Source organism: Fukomys damarensis, unplaced genomic scaffold, assembly GCF_012274545.1.
Source record: "Fukomys damarensis isolate Sample0158 unplaced genomic scaffold, DMR_v1.0_HiC HiC_scaffold_9, whole genome shotgun sequence".
Classification (NCBI taxonomy): domain Eukaryota; kingdom Metazoa; phylum Chordata; class Mammalia; order Rodentia; family Bathyergidae; genus Fukomys; species Fukomys damarensis.
The window spans coordinates 21880933-21899468 of NW_022900921.1; the positions used below are offsets into that span (position 1 = coordinate 21880933).

General features: G+C 41.8%; 1 protein-coding gene and 1 long non-coding RNA gene across 4 annotated transcripts in view; one reads left to right on the top strand and one right to left on the bottom strand.

The window, feature by feature from the left end:
- Positions 1 to 14539, top strand: part of Dock2 (dedicator of cytokinesis 2) — a 418217-nt gene extending 403678 nt beyond the window's left edge. For 2 of the 3 annotated variants that reach the window (XM_010622200.2, XM_033761619.1), the window contains 6 exons: positions 8001 to 8138; positions 9841 to 9968; positions 10796 to 10967; positions 11755 to 11875; positions 13078 to 13220; positions 14039 to 14539. In XM_010622200.2, the coding sequence (XP_010620502.1) occupies positions 8001 to 8138; positions 9841 to 9968; positions 10796 to 10967; positions 11755 to 11875; positions 13078 to 13220; positions 14039 to 14101 (765 nt within the window). In that variant the 3' untranslated portion in view covers positions 14102 to 14539. The remainder of the gene's footprint in view (positions 1 to 8000; positions 8139 to 9840; positions 9969 to 10795; positions 10968 to 11754; positions 11876 to 13077; positions 13221 to 14038) is intronic. The other variant, XM_033761620.1, reaches the window with a different exon arrangement.
- The window catches only part of LOC104860883, a 54127-nt gene that overhangs the window by 24876 nt on the left and 10715 nt on the right, over positions 1 to 18536 (bottom strand). The window lies entirely within an intron of this gene.

The window sequence follows — 18536 nt, forward strand, 5'->3', positions numbered from 1 at the left end:
TCGCTCTTTTTTTTTTTTTTTTTGGTACGAGGGACCAAACTCAGGATCTTGCATTTGCTAGGAGTGAAACTGCTAGGCAGGTGGAGAAACCAATGAAGCTAAATCCCCGGCCCTCATACTATCTCAATTACTGTAGCTTTTTAACAAGTCTTGAGATCTAATAGTGAGAATACTCCAAACTGTTATTTTTGTTGTTTTTTTAACTCAAACTTGTTTCCAGGTTTGTCTTGGCACTTATAAAGCCCTTTGTATTTCCATGTAAAATTTTAAAGCATCTTGTCAAGTTTTATAACTCACTCAAAACACATTAAGAATACCTTAAATATGTTGATTTAGCAGAGCATTACTACTTTACCAATTTTGAGTCTTCTAATGTACAAACATGGGCTATCTCTCTTTAATTTCACTCAACGAAGTTTTGTAGTTTCAGTGTAGAGGTGTTTCACATATTTTGAGACTTATCCTAGGTGTTTGATGTTTTTAATTCTCCTATCAATAGTATTCATTTTTACTTTTACTTTATATTTGTCAATATAAACACTTTGGATAGTCTATGCCAGTGGTGTCAAACCTATGGTACCTGTGCCCCAACAGGTTGTTTTTCGCCATTGAAAGCTCCAAAAGGCTCGCCAGCATTTGACAATCATGAGCTAATGTGAAACTTCTTTTCCAATCTTATAACATTCTTATTTTTCTTGCTTTATCATACTGATGAATAGAAGACATAAATGCGCATTCTCAGTCTCAACATTTCACAGCCAGTATTTCAGTGTATGATTTTTAAATGTTGCATTCTATGCCTAAATTGTTTATTGTGAATGAATATTTCATTGTACCAAATTTTTTCTCTGAATGTATTGAGGTACACCTTTGTTAGTATGATGTGTTAGCTAATTTTGGAATATTAACCCAACATTTCATATGTCAAGTAAGCCCTGCTTAAGGATAATGTATTACCATTTTTATATGTCATCGAAATCTATTTGCAAATGTGTCCATTAGGATTTTTACAATTATCCTCAAAAGAGATATTGGCCTGTAATTTTCCTTTCTTATATCCTTGTTCACTTTTTTATAACAAAATTAGCCTTAAAGTGAGTTGGAGAATTTTTTCCTATTTCTCAAATTTTGGGGGCAGTTTGTATATGGTTGGTCCTTATTTATACCCTAAATATTTTCTAGAATTTACCAGTACTGCTGTATGGGTTAGGGATGTTTCAAAATACGTATTCAATGTGTGTTTTCGAATTTTCTATTTCTTATGTGTCCTTGTTGGCAAATTGTATTTTTTAAGGCAATTTGTTCATTTTATCTAAATGTTAACTTTATTGACTATTTTTATATCATCTTTTGATTATTTTTTAAAATTTCATGGAACGTTGAGACATGTAGTTTGCTCTGTAGTTCAGGCTGGCCTTGAACTCACAGCAATCCTCTGCCTCAGCCTCCCAATCACTGTGATTACAGGGAGGTATGTGCCACCACACTCAGCTCATCAATCTTGAGATTATAATGTTTGTACTTTCTAAAAATACTCTTTTTAAAACCTTGATACTCATTTTTTTACCCTATTTTTCTATGATTAGTCCTTTTAGGGGTTTGTTGGTATTGTCTTTTCAAAGAACTGGTCTTTGACTTTGTTGATCCTCTCTGTTGTAAGTTTTATTTTTCATTCATATTTATTCTTGCCTGTTTCCTTTCTTTTGTTGTGAGTGCAATTTCCTTTACTTTAAAACTCTTTGGATTTAATTTTATTAATTTTTAGTATAAAAATTGTGTTTGTTTTGGTACCAGGGATCGAACTTGGGTCCTTGTGCTTGTGAGGCAGGGGGTGGAACCACTGAGCTAAATTCCCAGCCCTAAAAATTGTTTTTAATTGAGACATAATTGGACATCTTTATGGGGTACATTATAGTAATTCAATACATGTATATAATGTATAATGGCCACATAAGGGCAATAAGCATTTCCATCTCTTTGACCATTCATTATTTTTATGTGTTGGGTATTTCATACTTTTTTCATTTTGAAATATATCATAGATAGTTACCCTACTATGCTAAAGAGGAATTGAAAGGTATTCCTCAGCTCTATTAAGATGCTGCTTATGGAAGTTCTCTGCATCCTCACCTGCACTTTTTCTTGTGTGTTTTACATGGTGGTCATTCTAATTGAGGAATGATGATACCTCACTGTAGTTTTGGTTTTCATTTTCTTGATGAGATGGAGCATGTTCTCATGTACTTCCTGGTCATTCTTATGGAAGAATCTTCTTTGAAAAATGTCTATTTAATTCTTTAGCCCATTTTTTAATTGGATTGTTGGGGTTTGGGTGTTGAGCATTTTCAATTCTTATATATTCTGGATATCAATACCTTCCACAATTAATAGTTTTCAAATATTTTCTCCCATTCTGTATGTTGTCTCTTAATTCTGTTGATTATTTCCTTTGCTCTACAGAAGTTCTTAGTTTGATGTAATCCCATTATCTATTTTTCTTTTGTTTCCTGTGCTTTGGAAATTCTATTTTAAAAATTCATTGCCTAATCTCTTGAATTGCTTACCCTATGTTTTCATAGTTCCAAGTTTAACATTTAGGTTTTGATCCATTTTGAGTTGATTTTTGATATGGAGAGAGGAATGGATCTAGTTTAATTCTTCCACATAATGCACATCCAAGTTTGCCAGTGGCATTTCTTTTAATTTATTTTTCCTCATTGAGTTTATTGGTACATTTTAGGTATACAGTACCATTACATTCATCATTGGGATCTTGTACCTTTACATGACAGGTTTTGGTTCTCATTTTTTCATTATACCCCTGCCTCCCTTCACCCCCTCTTCCCTTCCCTATTTGCAAAAACTCCATTTCCATTTTTTCATTTTCTCAGATTTTTTTCTTTTCCCTTATTTCCTTTCCCCTACCCTTCCCACTTCCCCTACACCTTCATCCTGTTTCTTCTTATTACACATTGTCAGTTATACCATTAGGATCTTATTTACAATTATAGTTTTTCACACCAGAGAAACTTTCAGTATTTACACATTTGTAACATATTTATTTCACTTAAGAGTATAACCTCAATATGCATCCATTGTCCTATGAATGACTAATTTCTCATTCATTATGGCTGAGTAATATTTCATTTTATAGAAAAACCACATCTTCTTTATCCAGTATCCAACTGATGGGCAAATGGGCTGTTTCCAAGTTTTAGCTATTACAAACTGTACTGCTATAAACATGGATGTGCATATATCACTGTGGTATGATTCTTTTAATTCTTTTGGAAAGATATCCAGCAAAGGGATGGCTTGGTCATATGGAACCTCTAATCCTAGTTCTTTGAGGTTATCTCCATATTGGTTTCCATAGTGATGGCACCAGTCTGCACTCCCACCAACAATGGAGAAGGGTTTGCCGGTGGAATTTATTAAAGAGATATTTTTCTCCACATGTTCTTGATGCTCTGTGAAAATCAGTTGGCTGTATGAACAGAGATTGATTTCTATATTCTCTGCTCTCTTTCATAGGTCTATAAGCTTGCTTCATGCCATGCTGTTTTAGTTACAATGACTTTGTAGCATGTTTTGAAGTAAGATATTATAATGTCTCCAGCAATGTTGTTGTGTGTCACCTCTACCCCAAACCCACCCAGGATTACTTTGACTATTTTTGGTCTTTTGTGGCTTTGTATCAATTTTAAGATTGGCTTTTCTATGAAGAAAGTCAACAGCATTTTGATGAGAATTGCATTGAATCAATATATCTTTGGGTATGTGGTCATTTTAGCAATGTTAATTCTTCTAACCCATGAATATCTTGGCATTTTGTATATGTCCTCTATAATTTTTTCACCAGTGCTTTATAATTTTCTTATTGCAAATATCTCTTGCTTCCATGAGGAAATTTACTTCTACAAATTTTTGTAGCTATTGTGAATGGGATTACATTCTTAATTTTTTTCAGCAACTTAATCACGGGTGTGTAAAAATGTTACTTTTCTGTATGTTGATTTTGTATCTGCTAACATTACTGAATTTGTTTATAAATCTTAAAAGCTTTTTGATGGAGTGTTTTGTGTAAAAAATCATGTCATCTGCAAACATGGATTGTTTAACTTCGTTTCTAATTCCAACACACTTTGCTTCTCTCCCTTGCCAAAGTACTCTTGCTTCGACTTCCAGTACTGTATTAAGAATGACAAAAATAGACATTCTTGTCTTGTTCCCAGTATTACAGGAAATGCTTTCAGCTTTCCTCATTAATATGATAGTGGCTGCAGGTTTTTTATCAGTAGCCTTTAGGATCTTGAGATATGTGCCTTCTATACCTAATTTTGGAGAGATTTTTATCATGGAGGGATGTTAAATCTTAATGTGTTTTCTGTATCTCTTGAGTGATCTTGTGGTTTTGGTCCTTCATTTTAATGATGTGCTGTATCATGTTTATTGACTTTGGTATGTTGAACTATTTTTGTATCTCTGGGATGAATCCCCCTTGATTGTGCTGTATAATCTTTCTTATATACTGCTGAATTTGGTTTGCTAGTATTTTGAGAATTTTCGCATCTGTTTTCATCAGGGATATAGATCTACTCTTTTTGTGTTGTTGTTATCTGGTTTTGTTAGCACGGTAATGTTGGCCTCATAAGTTGGCAAAATTCCATTTCAATTTTTGGAAAAGTCTAAGAAGACTTGGAACAAGTTCTTTAAATATTTTGTTGAATTTAGCAGTAAAACCAGAATACTTTTTAGATGGGAGAATTACTGCTTTAATCACATTACTTCTTATTGGTCTGTTTAAGTTTTGTTTTATTCGTGATTCAATTTTGGCCAGTTATGTGTGTTCATAAATCTATTTTTTCTAGGTTTTCCAGTTTAGCATAAAACTGTTCATAGTAATTTCTTGTGAGCCTTTTTATTTCTGTGGCATCATTTGTAATATCTCCTTTTTCATCTCTCATATTATTGTCATCTTTTTTTTCCCCTTGGTTAATCTAGTTAAAGACTTCTCAATTGTTTACCTTTCAAAAAAAAAATCCTCTGTTTCGTTCATTTTTTGTACTATTTTATAACTTTGATTTAGTCATGTTCTGATATTTTATTTTTCCTTCCACTAATTCGGGGTTTGGTTTATTCTCGCTTTTCTAGGTTTTTGAAGTACATTGTTACATTGTATATCTAAATTGGTTTTTTGTTTGTTTGTTGTTTGTTTGTTTTGGTACTGCGGAGGCAGCAGAAACATTGAGCTAAATCCTCAGCCCTGAGAGTTGTTTTGCTTTTCCTTATTTTTGTTTTGGATAGGCATTTACTGCTATCCTGTAAACTTTCCTGTCATTACTGCTTCTGCTATACGCCACAGATTTTGGTACATTGCATTGTCATTTTCATTTGTTTCCAGAGGTTTTTTATTTCCTTTTTAATCTCTTCACTTACCTACCTGTTGGTCATTTGGGAGGACGTTATTTAATGTTCACATATTTATGTACTTCTCATTCTTATTGATTTGTACTTTTATTCTGTTGTGGTATGAATACCTGATATTATTTTCTGTTTTTTAAACATTGAGACTTGATTTGCAGCCTAACATATCATCTATCCTGGAGAATACTCCATGTACTGATGAGAAGAATGAGTACTGTGCTGCCATTGAATGAAATGTTCTACATCTGTGAGGTCCATTTGTTCTATATTTATGGTTCAACTCAGATTTATATTTTTTTGTTGGTTTTCTGTCTGAATGATATGTCCATTGAGGGAAAGGGAGTGTTGGAGTCCTCAACTAATTATCATTAGTGTCTTTCACTTTATATCTAATAATATTTGATCTATATATTTAAGTGGTTTTGCATTGGGTGCATATAGATTTGCAATTGTTATATCTTGCTAAATTTAATGACCTCCCCCCTTTGCCTTTTACAGGGTTTGATGTGAAGTCTGCTTTATCAGATAGGAGTGTTGCTACTCCCAGTAATTTATATATCCTTTTCCAGTTCTTCACTAGAAGTCTCTATGTATATCTTTACTGGAAAAGTGAGTTCATAGGCAGCATATTTCATATGTACTATATATAATATAGTTTCTTTACTCATTCAGCCTAATCCTTTTGATTCACACATTTAATCCATTTACATTCAAAGTTATAGATGGGTATGCACGTCCTCCTGTCATTTTGTTAATTGTATTCTGCTTATTTTGTATGTTTTTTGTTCTTTTTTACCTCTCTTATTTCCTGGCTTGGTAGTTTTCTATCCCGAGGTTTGATACTCTTCTCTTTTGTAGCTATGTTCTTCCAGTGTGTTTTGTATATTCATGTATTTTCATAATAGTAGGTTTTTTTTAAAAAAAAACTGTAACATTGCCGTAAGTATTTATTGTAGGACTGGCTGGATGGTGAAGAATTCCCTCCATTTCTGCTTATCTGGGGAAGAGTTACTTCTCCTTCATTTCTGAAGAACAGTTTTGTTGGGCATAGTTTTCTTGGTTTGCAGGTGTTTTTGTTCAGTTCTAGTTTTTCCCTGTATTCTGCACCTATCCTCCAATTCTCTTCTGGTCTTTAAGTTTCTGCTGAGAATTCTGCTGCAGGGCTAATGGCATTCCCTTATAAGTATGTAACTTGATGGTTTTTCTTGTTATGTTTGAGGATTTCACCTTTTTCATTGTACTTCGACATTTTTTATTGCAATATTCCTTGGTGAAAGTCTGTCTGGGTTGAATCTAGGTGAGATCCTTTGAGCTGCTTGTATCTGGATGTCTTTCTCTGGTTGCTCCTCCTCCCGCTCCTGTCCTTCCTCCTCCTCCTCCTCCTCCCCCTCCTCCTTCTTCTCTGACTAGTTAACTCAAAAGACCTGTCCTCAAGTTTAGAAATTCTTCTTTCTGCTTGTTCTAGTGAAGATCTATAAAAGATCTCTACTGCATTTATTTCATTAAAGTATTAGTTCTAAGATTTCAGTTTAGTTCTTTCTTTTGTTTTTGGAGGTGGTTAAGACAAGGTCTTGCTATGTAGCCCAGGTTGGTCTCAAACTTGCAGCAGTCCTCCTGCCTCAGCCTCCAAAGTGCTGGAATTACAGCCATGTGCCACCATGCCCAGCTGGTTCTTTCTTATAATTTCTATCTTTTTGGTGAACTGCTTAGTCATATCCTACATTGTTTTCCTCATTTATTGTACTGTTTATATGTATGCTCTTCCATCCCTTATTTTAAATTCTTTTTCTTGCATCTCATACATTTCCTTCAAATTGAGGTCTCTCTCAAAAATTATTATTCTCCTTTAGAGGTGTCAGATTTCCCTCCATGTTTCTTTTGTCCTTACTTTGACGTCTGTCAATATAGTGTAACATTTGGGAATTTTTTGTCAAATTTTTCAAAACAGCATTTGTAGAAAAAGTTCTTTTCATTTAAATGAAATATTCTCTCCATGTGATTTCTTCATCTTTAATGTCAGCATTGTCTCAGTGCCTCAACAGTGTAGACTGCAGCAGTTAAGGAAGTAAGTGCATCACTCTGCAAGGCATAGAGCCTTACAAAAAAGTTCTCAGGCTCCACCGATGGGATTGGGGCTTGTGGCAACTGCAGAGCGAGGAATTCTGGCCCTGGGTCCTTCAGGACAAGTACAGTGATGTCAAGGAACCAGCGGCCGTGGTTCCTGAGCCACAGGGTGTGAAGGAGACCTTCCTCTCAACTCTTACAAAGAACGTAGGGCGTGCCTGGGCCCAAGGCACCAGTAGCTGCAGCTCTGACCCCACAGGATGGAATAGGACCTTCCCCAGGTCCCACTGTATGAGCACAGGCAATGCTGGCATGTGTAGCACTGGGAATCATGGACTCTAGGTTTCAGAACACAGAGGGGAGTTTCCCATGGGCCTGATATAGTTGGTGCTGGAGCTTGTAGCGCTATTGTTGAAATTAACCAACGCCCTCAGTGAATTCTGAGCAGGTAGTCTTGACCTCAGGGGCTAGCCAGCTTTGAGCTCATCCTTTACCACCCTTCTCTCCAGATCCCCTTCCTAGGAGCTGGGATTAAGATCCATGAGAAAAGGGTATCTGACAACCTGCGGCCTTTCCACGACCGGATGGAGGAATGTTTCAAGAACCTGAAAGTGAAAGTAGAGAAGGAATATGGTGTCCGAGAAATGGTAGGGGTTTCCCTGTGTCTGGGAGGGGGACAGGGAAGGACAATGGGAATCACATCCAAAAGGGGACCACCAAAGGAACCTTTCCTCCAGAAGAAACTTCTGTAAACTTGGTCCCTAAAAAGTCACCTCCAAATAAGTAGTAATTACAAATTGGGGCTGTGTAAATACCATTAATGGAACTGAATAATTTTAAGTGCTACATTAATAAAGCATCTACTGTGTGCCAGCCCTGATCTAAATAAGCACCTCACATCTACCAGGTCATTTACTCTTCATAATATGCATGGCACATAGGAATTATTTTTAATCCTTTGTCTCTCCTGAGGTTCAGAGGTGTCAGATAACTTGCCAAAGTCTGAATGCAAGTGAGTGAAGGGAAAAATTGTCACCTGGCTCTATTGACTCTAAAGTCACTGCTTTTGGCCAATAAGCTGCTTGGCCTAACAAAGCCTTTGGCCTGGTATAGTGATATCTTCATCATCTTGCTCATAAAGTAGAACCATCAAGTGTATAGTCCTGTAAAGACCATCTGCTTCAACCCTCTTATTTTACAGAGACCCAAAAAAGGGGAAAGGAACTATTGGAGGAGCCTAGAAGGGTCCTCTGGCCTCGTGTTGCTACCTTGAGTTTTTTTCTGAGATAGGTCCCCTTTTCAACATTTCCTATGTGAAATTCCTGAAATGCAGTTCTGATGCTAAATACTTGGATTTAGGTCAATTTTCTCAGGTTATAAGCAGTCCTCCACAAGACTCCTCTACTTTAGATACCAGCTCTGAATTTCAGGGTTCCCAAGCTATCCACACTTCTGCCTAATTCACTACAAATTTGAGGATTCTTAAAACCCCATCACATGTAATAAATCACTAGAAAAACTCACCAAACTCAAGAAAGTGCTATACAAATAATCCCCAATTTATGATGGTTTGACTTAAGTTTTTCACCTTCTACGATGCTGTGAAACTACAGGGTAAACAGCCAGTGTTCTATCATCTCTCCTGTGTTGCTAGGATGTTCTGTAGGTTAGGTGTATTAAGTGCCTTTCTTACTTAAAATGTTTTCAGCTTATGATGGGTTTATCAAGGTGCATCCCCATCAGAAGTTGAGCATCTGTACTGATGATTTCAGGTTAGGATACAAAGCAGGATGAGCCTGATGGGCAGATGCATGGGGAAGGTCCAAGAGAGGCCCAAACTTACAGCTTCAGTGTCCTCAGGATGAACCCCCCCGACACACACTGATGTATAGAAGAAGCTCATCTGAACTTAATTATCCAGAGTTTTTGTATGGGCTTCATTATGTAGTTATGATTGCTGAATTACTGGCCACCTATTTGAGATACAAGGCCAGTCCTTATACCCTCACTACAGTTGAGCTAATATTACATGGCTCAAAGCCTTAGCCCTGTAATGACTTGGCTCATCTTTTTGGTATCACTAGTCTCTATCCCAAGCCATCTTATTAGCATAAAGTACATCCATGAGGCCACCAAGAATGACAGACACTATTCCATTGGAAATTTTGAGAATTTAAAGATCAGCTCCCAGGAACCAGGGAGAAAGGCCAGACAGGAACCTTTGTGTGCTGATGACCAGCTCAGCCCTACAATTGCATCCTGCCTGAGGGCAGAGGCAGGCGCAGGAGGAAGGCTGAAACCACATGGACTCAGCTCTGGCTATTAACCATCCTCTTCTCCCACTGGCAGCCCGACTTTGATGACAGGAGAGTTGGCCGGCCCAGGTCCATGCTGCGCTCCTACAGGCAGATGTCCATCATCTCTCTGGCTTCCATGAATTCTGACTGCAGCACTCCAAGCAAGGCTACCTCTGACAAGTCAGTCCTTGCCCCCAGCCAGCCCCTGCACCCACATCCCTTCTCCTCGGCAGCCTCTTTCCTCCCTGCCTCTTTTACTTTAGAAGTTTGTCCATCGGGTGGTACATGAATTTTCCAGGGCTAGTATTAGTTTTACATGGCCACTGGTGACTTCAAAGGTAATGTGGCTTCTCCTAAAGTAAGGACTCACCCCAGCCTCATCCTTCCAGTCTACTGACTGGGCAAGCAGCCAGAGCGCCTCGTTAGGCCTATTGTCACCTGTGATGACAGGGGTCCTGCCCCTACCCAGGATGAAATCATCCCATCTCAGAGCACCTCCTCCTCCTCCTCACCTGCACCTCTGTTGGCTTCCTCCTCCATTCCACAATCCCAAAGCCTTTGGCTCTTCCCTGCATGCCTCAACTATTTTAATAACAGAGTCTATGTGCCCAGACCTCCTCTGATGGCCATACCTTCAGGTTCTGCGTCTGTATACCCCTTTTCCTGAAAAGGAAATGGTAACTTGGGGAAGTTGAATTTACTTAAAGTCATTTGAGTAAGAGTTAGTGTCTGAATTTGAATCCAGATTCCTATTTTTAAGCAGTTTTGTCTCCTTACAGTCTTGCTTTTAAAATGGGTTAGTGCCTTTGATCATATTACATATTACCTTGTATTTGCATATTTGTAAATGAAGTAGGTGGTTCCCTAAATTCTCTCCTAGGTCAGATAATCTGTCCCTGACCCTGAAAGGACAGCTCTATTAACAGAGAGGACCCCTTTGGTCTCCACAAGGCAGTTCCACGGAAGGTCTAATCACAGGTACCACTGTTGTCCCTCTGACCCTTTAGCTTCGACCTGGAACTCATACCACCCAAGACTCCAAAAGCTGAGCAGGAGGAGCCCATTTCCCCAGGAAGCACCCTGCCTGAGGTCAAGCTGCGGCGGTCTAAGAAGAGGACAAAGAGAAGCAGTGTGGTATTTGCAGATGAGAAAGCTGCCGGGGATTCAGACTTGAAGCGGGTAAGTGGCCAAGGCAGGTGCCCAGCCAACACAGCTGACAAAACTCTTGTGCAGGCAGGACTTCCAGGGAGGTGAGGCATGGACTCATGCCCATGGAACAGTGGGTGCCATGGAAGGGGACACAGGCAAATGGGGTGGCTAGATGAAAAAGGGATGACAATTGAGCCCAGGCCGTTCATTACAGAGCTCACGTGGGTCCCTTGGAAGGCTGGGGAGAGCAACCCACCTGGCTAGATGTTCCTATGTCTCTCAGTCCTCTGTCCCTGGCCCATTCCAACCACTACCATCTCAGACTCTATTGAAGTCTTTCTGGTTGCTGGAGGCCTAGGTGGGGATGCAGGGATGAAAATGCCACTACTCTTTGAGTGTTTTGGTGTTACAAATTAATAACCAATAATGAGAGTTGGTATCAGGCAGCCCCCAGTTCAATCTTAGCTTCCCCCAAGAAAAAGGGTTTGCTTCTTGTATGTTGAGGACCTGGGAGGGACCAAGGGGATTAGCCATTCTAGAAAGGGTCCTCCACAAACTTCCTGATGGGCCTCAGCATTTACTTTTGCCCAGAGGAAAAATGGTGGAAATGGCTTGTGTTTCATAATTTTAGGAGGCACCATTCGTGTGATAGTCTCAGTGCCCTCCCCAACAACATTTTCTGGGGTTATATAACATGCAGCAACCAGGCATGGAAGACTTGCATGGAAAGGGTATAAACCAGAATAGAGTCACATTCACAGAAATAATGCTAAGCCTCTGTGGTGTGTGTGTGTGTGTGTGTGGTGTTTTCATTCAGCTCTCTAGGAAGCATGAGTTCATGAGTGACACCAACCTCTCGGAGCACATGGCCATCCCCCACAGGATGTCCATCCTCTCTCAGATGAGTTTTGCCAGCCAGTCCATGCCCACCATCCCAGGTATGCACCATCACTGCCAGCATTGGCAAGTAAAGGCTACCAGCTTGGTGGGAGGAGAGATGGGACAGTCTGTACATGGTGCGGTGGGCCTGACATCCTGGGAGCGGGGAGAGGCTCGCTCCCAGCCCTGTCCTCTGCTGTCTACCACATCCACCCCTCCTCTTGTAAAGCCATCCCAGAAAGTTCTGCCCAGGGCTGGGATAGAGGTCTGAGTCCTCAAGCCCTCAGCATCCAGTAGGGATCCCTATATTTTGCAAGACTCACAGCTCCTTTTTGGACCTGGAATTCTATTTCTGTATTTCTAGACCTTGCCACCCGTCTTATAGCTGCAGAGGGTTTGCCCGGATGTTGCCTGTCTTCCTCCCACACTCACAGCCCAGAGAAGATGGTGGAAGCCTCTGATTCACAGTGTGAAGCTGACAGAGACAGTGTGCACCATGGCAAAGATGCCCACTGTGGTCTAAATGCCAACTGGTGCCAGGCCCTGCACTGTCACTCCCTCCTTTTATACCACAGCACATACCTAGAAAGCAGATAATGTTGCTCTCCCCATTTTGTGCACATGGGAAAGTAGGAGGGAAAATGACAATCTGCAGCAGATCCAACTGGAATTCTGTGCTGTCGCTCCCATCCCAATACCAAAACAAATGATCAGCGTGGTGGCTGCTGTTATGGGTCTCTTGGACTCCAAGCTGAGGCTGTGATGATCAGGCAATCCAGTCCTCACCTAAACTGACACCTGGAGGGCGTCAACCTGGGGGTCCCTGAACCCCTGCCTTTGATGAAAAGGTGAAATGCAGGTTGTTTGTTGGTATAGGAAGGTGAATGGAAAATGATCTTATGCTGCCTCCCCATCATGGGCCAGAATGTCCTGTGTTTCCTGAGGAAGCTGAAACCAGAGTAGCAAGGAAGTCGTCCCATCCTCCCTCTGAGAAGTCTTTGGACGGAGGCTTGTCCTGCTGCGGACCAGGAGGCAGGAGCAGGCATTGCAGGACTTGACAAGCCTCCCCTGACCCGAGAGCACAGCTCAAGCAGCCCCCGAGAGCAGCAGGCAGTGGTCCCCACCCTGCACAGAGCGTGTGATCTGTGATTCTGTGCCCCAGTTTTTCTCCTGTGTGCCTCTCCCAGACACCCTTCCTGTCCTGTGGAGGTCGCCTCTCCCCCACCACTCGCTCTCACCGGGGTCTCCACTCTCCTTCCAGCCCTCACTCTCTCTGTGGCAGGTGGGACAGGACTGGACGAAGCCAGCACATCTCCCCGCCTCAGCCAGACCTTCCTTTGCCCCTCAGACAGTGACAAGAAGACGCTAACAAGGAAGAAAGTCAATCAGTTCTTCAAAACCATGGTGAGGACAATAGAGGGTGACTGGAAGGCAGAATGTCAGGAGGAAGGGAAGACCAATGCAGAAACCAAAACTAGGGGGTGTGTGTGGATTGTGTGGTTTATGCATGTACATGTAGCTGCTCTCAGGAGGCATGGCCAGGGGGTCCTGAGGCCTGGCCCCAGCTGAGCACCCTGCAGAATCCCTGTGCCCTCAGAACCAGTAGGTGGTTTATCTCTAACCGAAATTGCCCTTTCATGTACCTGCCCAAGTCCTCCTAGCCAGCTGTCTTTGGAAACTGCACGTTCTCTTTTGGAAAAAGCATTTTCCTATTCTCCTTATCTTACAAAATGCACCAAATTAAAAGTTAGTTTTGAACTACAGACTCTTGAAGTTCCATCCCCTGTTGTTGCTTGTCAGTGTTTGCTCAAGATCAAGACGAGACTGTGGCACTTCTGATCCTCGAGGTTATGTTAAATCAGAACTGTGCTACTATAAAAATCACAAGTTTGCTTTAAGCATACAATGAGTCAGGAACCATGCTAAGCATTTCCCAATCATTATCCTGTTTGATCTTAAACTATCTATCCTCTTGAGGATTTTATAAGGTTCATGGAGTTAGCCAATGACATGCACAAGCTCACAGAACTAGCGAGGGGCCAGGAAACAGCAAAGCTCCACTCTAACCACTGCCCAGTACCACCTTTCTAACCAAACTCAAGGTCACGGTAACTCTCACTCCTTGGGCTTTGTGCCAGGTCGGCATAGAGGCCCTGGGAGGCTCTACTCTGACACTCACAAGAATCCCCTCTTGGGGTCCTGTTTCTTTCTTTTCGGCACAGCTGGCCAGCAAATCTCCTGAAGAAAGCAAACAGATCCCAGATTTCCTGTCCACTGACCTGTAAGATGCTGCAGACCAGAACAACATAAGGACTGCCAGGGAAGGGCATTTCCGGAAGGGAAGCATGGCCGCAACGTAAGAGCCTCAAGGAATAGAGAAACTGCCCCCAGAAATTGTCGTCACCTAGAAGAGATAGAGGTGATTGAGTTCTAGAATTGGTGGCATAAAGTATGGCCTCACCTATTGCAGCCTCAGGGTGGTAGATGACCCAGGGGATAAAGAAGCCCCAGCCTGGCTTCTTGGACCGAAGAGGAGCCAGCAAGTTCCTTGCATGCTCTCCCTAGTATCCTAGGCAATCTTTTCAAAATCCAGTTTCTTAGGTACAAGGAGCTGTGTTTTTATTTCATTGTCTAAATCCTAGCACTTAACAGAACAGAAAAGCTTTTAATTATTCTTATTTTTAGTTAACAGTTTTATACTTTACATTTTTTTAATACAACCACCCACCTTCTTTTTTAGCTATCATCTCTAAAGTGTTGCTCTCTCTTACTGACAATAAAAATGGCCTCGTGGCTCAAACAAGCCTTGTTGCCTAATTCTGTTTCCTGAATTTGTTAGCCTAGGAATAGGAAGCCCCCAGGGTGGAAAGCAGGCTAAGGGGCTGGCCTATCCCAATGCTATATTTCCCCACTTCTTTCATGCTACCCCAAGAATCTTCTCTGTGACCTTGGTTTCTTAGGAACCAAAACCTGGGGTCCCAAGACACTGAGACAGTCCCAACTAGAATCTTCCACATGTCATCTAAGCAGTGCAAACTTTCATATCACCTCCCTCTGCTGCTGGAAAGACACAGAAGAAACACCAAGTCTGGTCAGTCTAAGAGATCCCCACCAGGTGATAAAGTATTAGGAAAAAAAAGAGGTGTTGGGTCCATGATAGTTATGGTTTAGTCTGTGGATCTTGTCACCAGGTCAAAAGTGCTGACTGTTTTTGGAGGCTACCCCAAACTTCTCATATGAGACCAAGGTTATCTAAGGAGTCCCATCAAGTGGCAGCAAGAGAGGATGGGAGCAAATCCCACCGCTACACCCTGCAGGGAGCAGAGAGCTGTGCAGGGGAGGAATCTGGGCAGGAGGCTTAGGACTCGATTTGCAAAGGAAATTGACACAAGGTTGGCGGCATGGTGGCACACATCTATAATCCCTGAAGGAGGCAGGGAGGATTACTGTGAGTTACAGGCCAGCCTGGACAATACAGGGAGACCCTATCTCAAAAAACCAAAGAAGGAAAAGAAATTAACGCTGAGTGGATGTCAAGTGCGTGGCACTGTGAGGTACAGAGTAATATAGAGGTCTTGGGTGGATATTCTCAGTGCCTGAATCCCTGTGGCCCACTTGGGGAGGAGAGATGAAAGCAGCTCAGATATGCTAAACCTTGACAGTGTTGTAGACATGATAAGAATTCACTTCCTAAATTTTGATAGCAGCTCTAGGAGGTTGGTACAGTTGTTAACCAGATGAAGAAACTGAGGCACAAAGGCAGGAAGTGGCCTAATTCATGCAGTTAGTAAATCTAAAGGCTTGATCCAAGCCCATTTAGCTGACTGTGAAGCCTGATCCTTCTCCAGTTCCCTACACTATCTCTGGGTCTCAGTGCATAGTGGATCTTGAGTCCTGATGGCCTTTGCACATCCCATTGTTCCCCTGGTGTCCTCTCTGTCACTTCTCCAAGCCTGTTTCCTGGTCCAGTTTCCTGTCTTCTCAACAATTCAAAAGGCCCTGTTATGTTGGTGGTTGGGGCTTTTGCTGAATTAAATGCTCTTGGCTTCCTAAGGTGAGAAGACAGCACCTGGATATTGGAATCCAGCTAAACTCATGGTCTAAATGTCCTACAAAAGCTCATGTGCAGAGGCACCTGGAGGAACTAAGAGGTCAGTGAGCCAGGAAAACTTCATGACTTCGTATGTGTAGACACCAGAGCACCATGTGCCCTTCGTCCTGTCTGCCCATCCTTTCCTTCCTTTTTCCTAAATTTGAGCTCTTCACATGTGTTTTGTCAGCGCAAACTAATGAAGTCCCTGTGTATAACCTTAAAATGTAATGCTTTGCAACCACCAGTGGGAAAAACATACCAGGAAAATAAAATAGCTTCCCCCTTTCCCCACAATCTAGAAAAACAATTACAATCATGTGCCTTGGGCCTGCAGATAGTATTTCTCAATAATAAGCCAAGGAGGCTTATGAAATTCCCTGATTCAGAGACTGGATATGTTGAGGGAAAACAAAATTTTTACCTCTCAAACTTGTAATTCCAATCCACCTTTTCCCTCAACAACAGGCAGCTCTGGTAATAACATTCCTGTGTGCTGTTTTCTGAGAATGATCAGTATCTATGAGGTTTTTTGACTAGGTCTGTAGGGGACAATTGCAACTTGCCTCTTTTTCCATAGGCAAATGGAGCCAAAAATGAAATTTTCAGATTATTAGCAGTATGAGAGTCCAAATGCAGTTCATTTGGGACTGCAGTCAGGTGTAGAGTCCACCTGGCCCTTTGCCACAATTCCAGACACTTCAGCTATGTAGCAATGAGGTTTCTGTAGCACCAGTAGCAACAACAATAACCAACAACAATAACAGCAACAGTATAGGTGCCATTTTCCAGGCACTGACTCTAGACACCCTTTCCTCAAATCCACACGCCAACCCTATGAGTAGGTATGAGGACACCAATCACACTGGTAAGAAAACCCAAAGTCTTGGCCAATTTTATGTTACTGGACTAATGCCTGAGACTGGGAAATTTATTTTTTTAAATATTTCTTACAGTTCTGGAGGCTGGGAAGTCCAAGAGCCTGGAGCAGCAACTGCTCAGCACCATGTGAGGACTTTCTTGCTGCATCATCAAGCAGCAGAGGGCATCACATGGGGAGATAGAACAAGCTTGTTAACTTGGGTCTCCCTTCACTGAGATCATTATGAGCGCTGTACCCTCGTGACCATCTAATCCTAATTACTTCTCACAGACCCCACCTCCAGATGTCTCTGCCCAGCGGCTTGAACCACCGATGGTGTATGCACGTCTGTACCACATGTACCACCAGTGCCACAAGCTGCTCAGTGGGATGGCATGCATGTCCCACCAGTGGTACAAGCTGGTGGGAATGTGATAATATATGAATTTGGGAGTTAAATTTCTAACACATGAACTTTGGGGAGACATACTGAAACCTCAGCATCCAGGGTTGGGAAATCTGTAATGTGCTCTTGGCACCCAGCTAGGAAGGGGCACAGCCACTCCTGTTTATCCACATAGTCACTTCCTGCCTTTGACTTCACCTCAGTAGCAGAGTGTACTATCATAGTCTGTGCTTATGTCTTCTCCATGGCACTCATGATGGCACGTGAAGGTGGGGAGAGGTGTTTGGCACAGCCTACCTTATGACAATGGATGCCCCTCATTATAAACTAGGTCTGTCCCAAGCCAGCTAACAATGTCAAGCACAGTATGCGCCTTTAGAACTCCCACAGGGAGGGAATGCTGGCTAGCAGGTAAGGAATAAGGGGGGTGGGAAGCTAACTTTATGGGTCTCTTTCTTTTCTTTTCTGGAAGCCTTAGAGATCATTTCCTCAGCCCCCCCCCACCCTCTTTACAGTTAAGTGACCTGTGCAGGACCACACAGCTGTGGCCAGCAAGACCTGGCCTGAAACTGACTCTAAACCTTCCATGTCATTCATATATATATATATATATGGTTCATGAATAATTGTAAGCAATTTGGTTTGTAAATAGAATCATTTGGCAAAATGATGTTTTTGTCTGCAAATTCTGCATCAAGGTAACAAACACAACCATAGCCATCTTTCCCAAACACAAATGCGGCCATCTTTTCTAATACTGTAGAACAAATTAAGTTCATGAACTAAACTATATATTTATTTCTCCTCTCCCAAGAGGGAGTGGCTGTGCCTAATCATCACCTTTTCATGCTGACTACCAGTTATGACTACTAGTCACCAAGAAGATTTATGAAACAAACTATAGTAGTGACTGCAACTGGGACAAGACTACGATGTGTCTGTGTCATTTCCTTCCTCAACCACCCACTAAGTTTCCCTGATGGACACCTAGAAGACCATCTGGTCTGGGTTGTTTGCCTGGTGGGGTGACCAACTTCTCATCCTAAAGGGTCTGAGCCCGTAGTTGTTCTCCCTGTATTGGTTTCTGATTGTTTTAATTGCTTATTAGTGGGCACGAAAGTACCCAGAAATGGCCCAATGGGCCACTGCATCTGCATATGCTTCTCCCTGCCACCACTGTATCACAACAACCTCAGTCCTTATGTGATCTGGGTCAGTCACCCAGCCTGTGCATATCCATGAGCCCGAGCAGCTGAAGTGGCCAGGGGTAGTCACAGTTTTGCCTGAGTGGGGGCTTTACTTTGTCCAGTGGCGGGGATGTCTCCTTTGTCCCTACATTTCAACCATGTTTGCAATACTGAA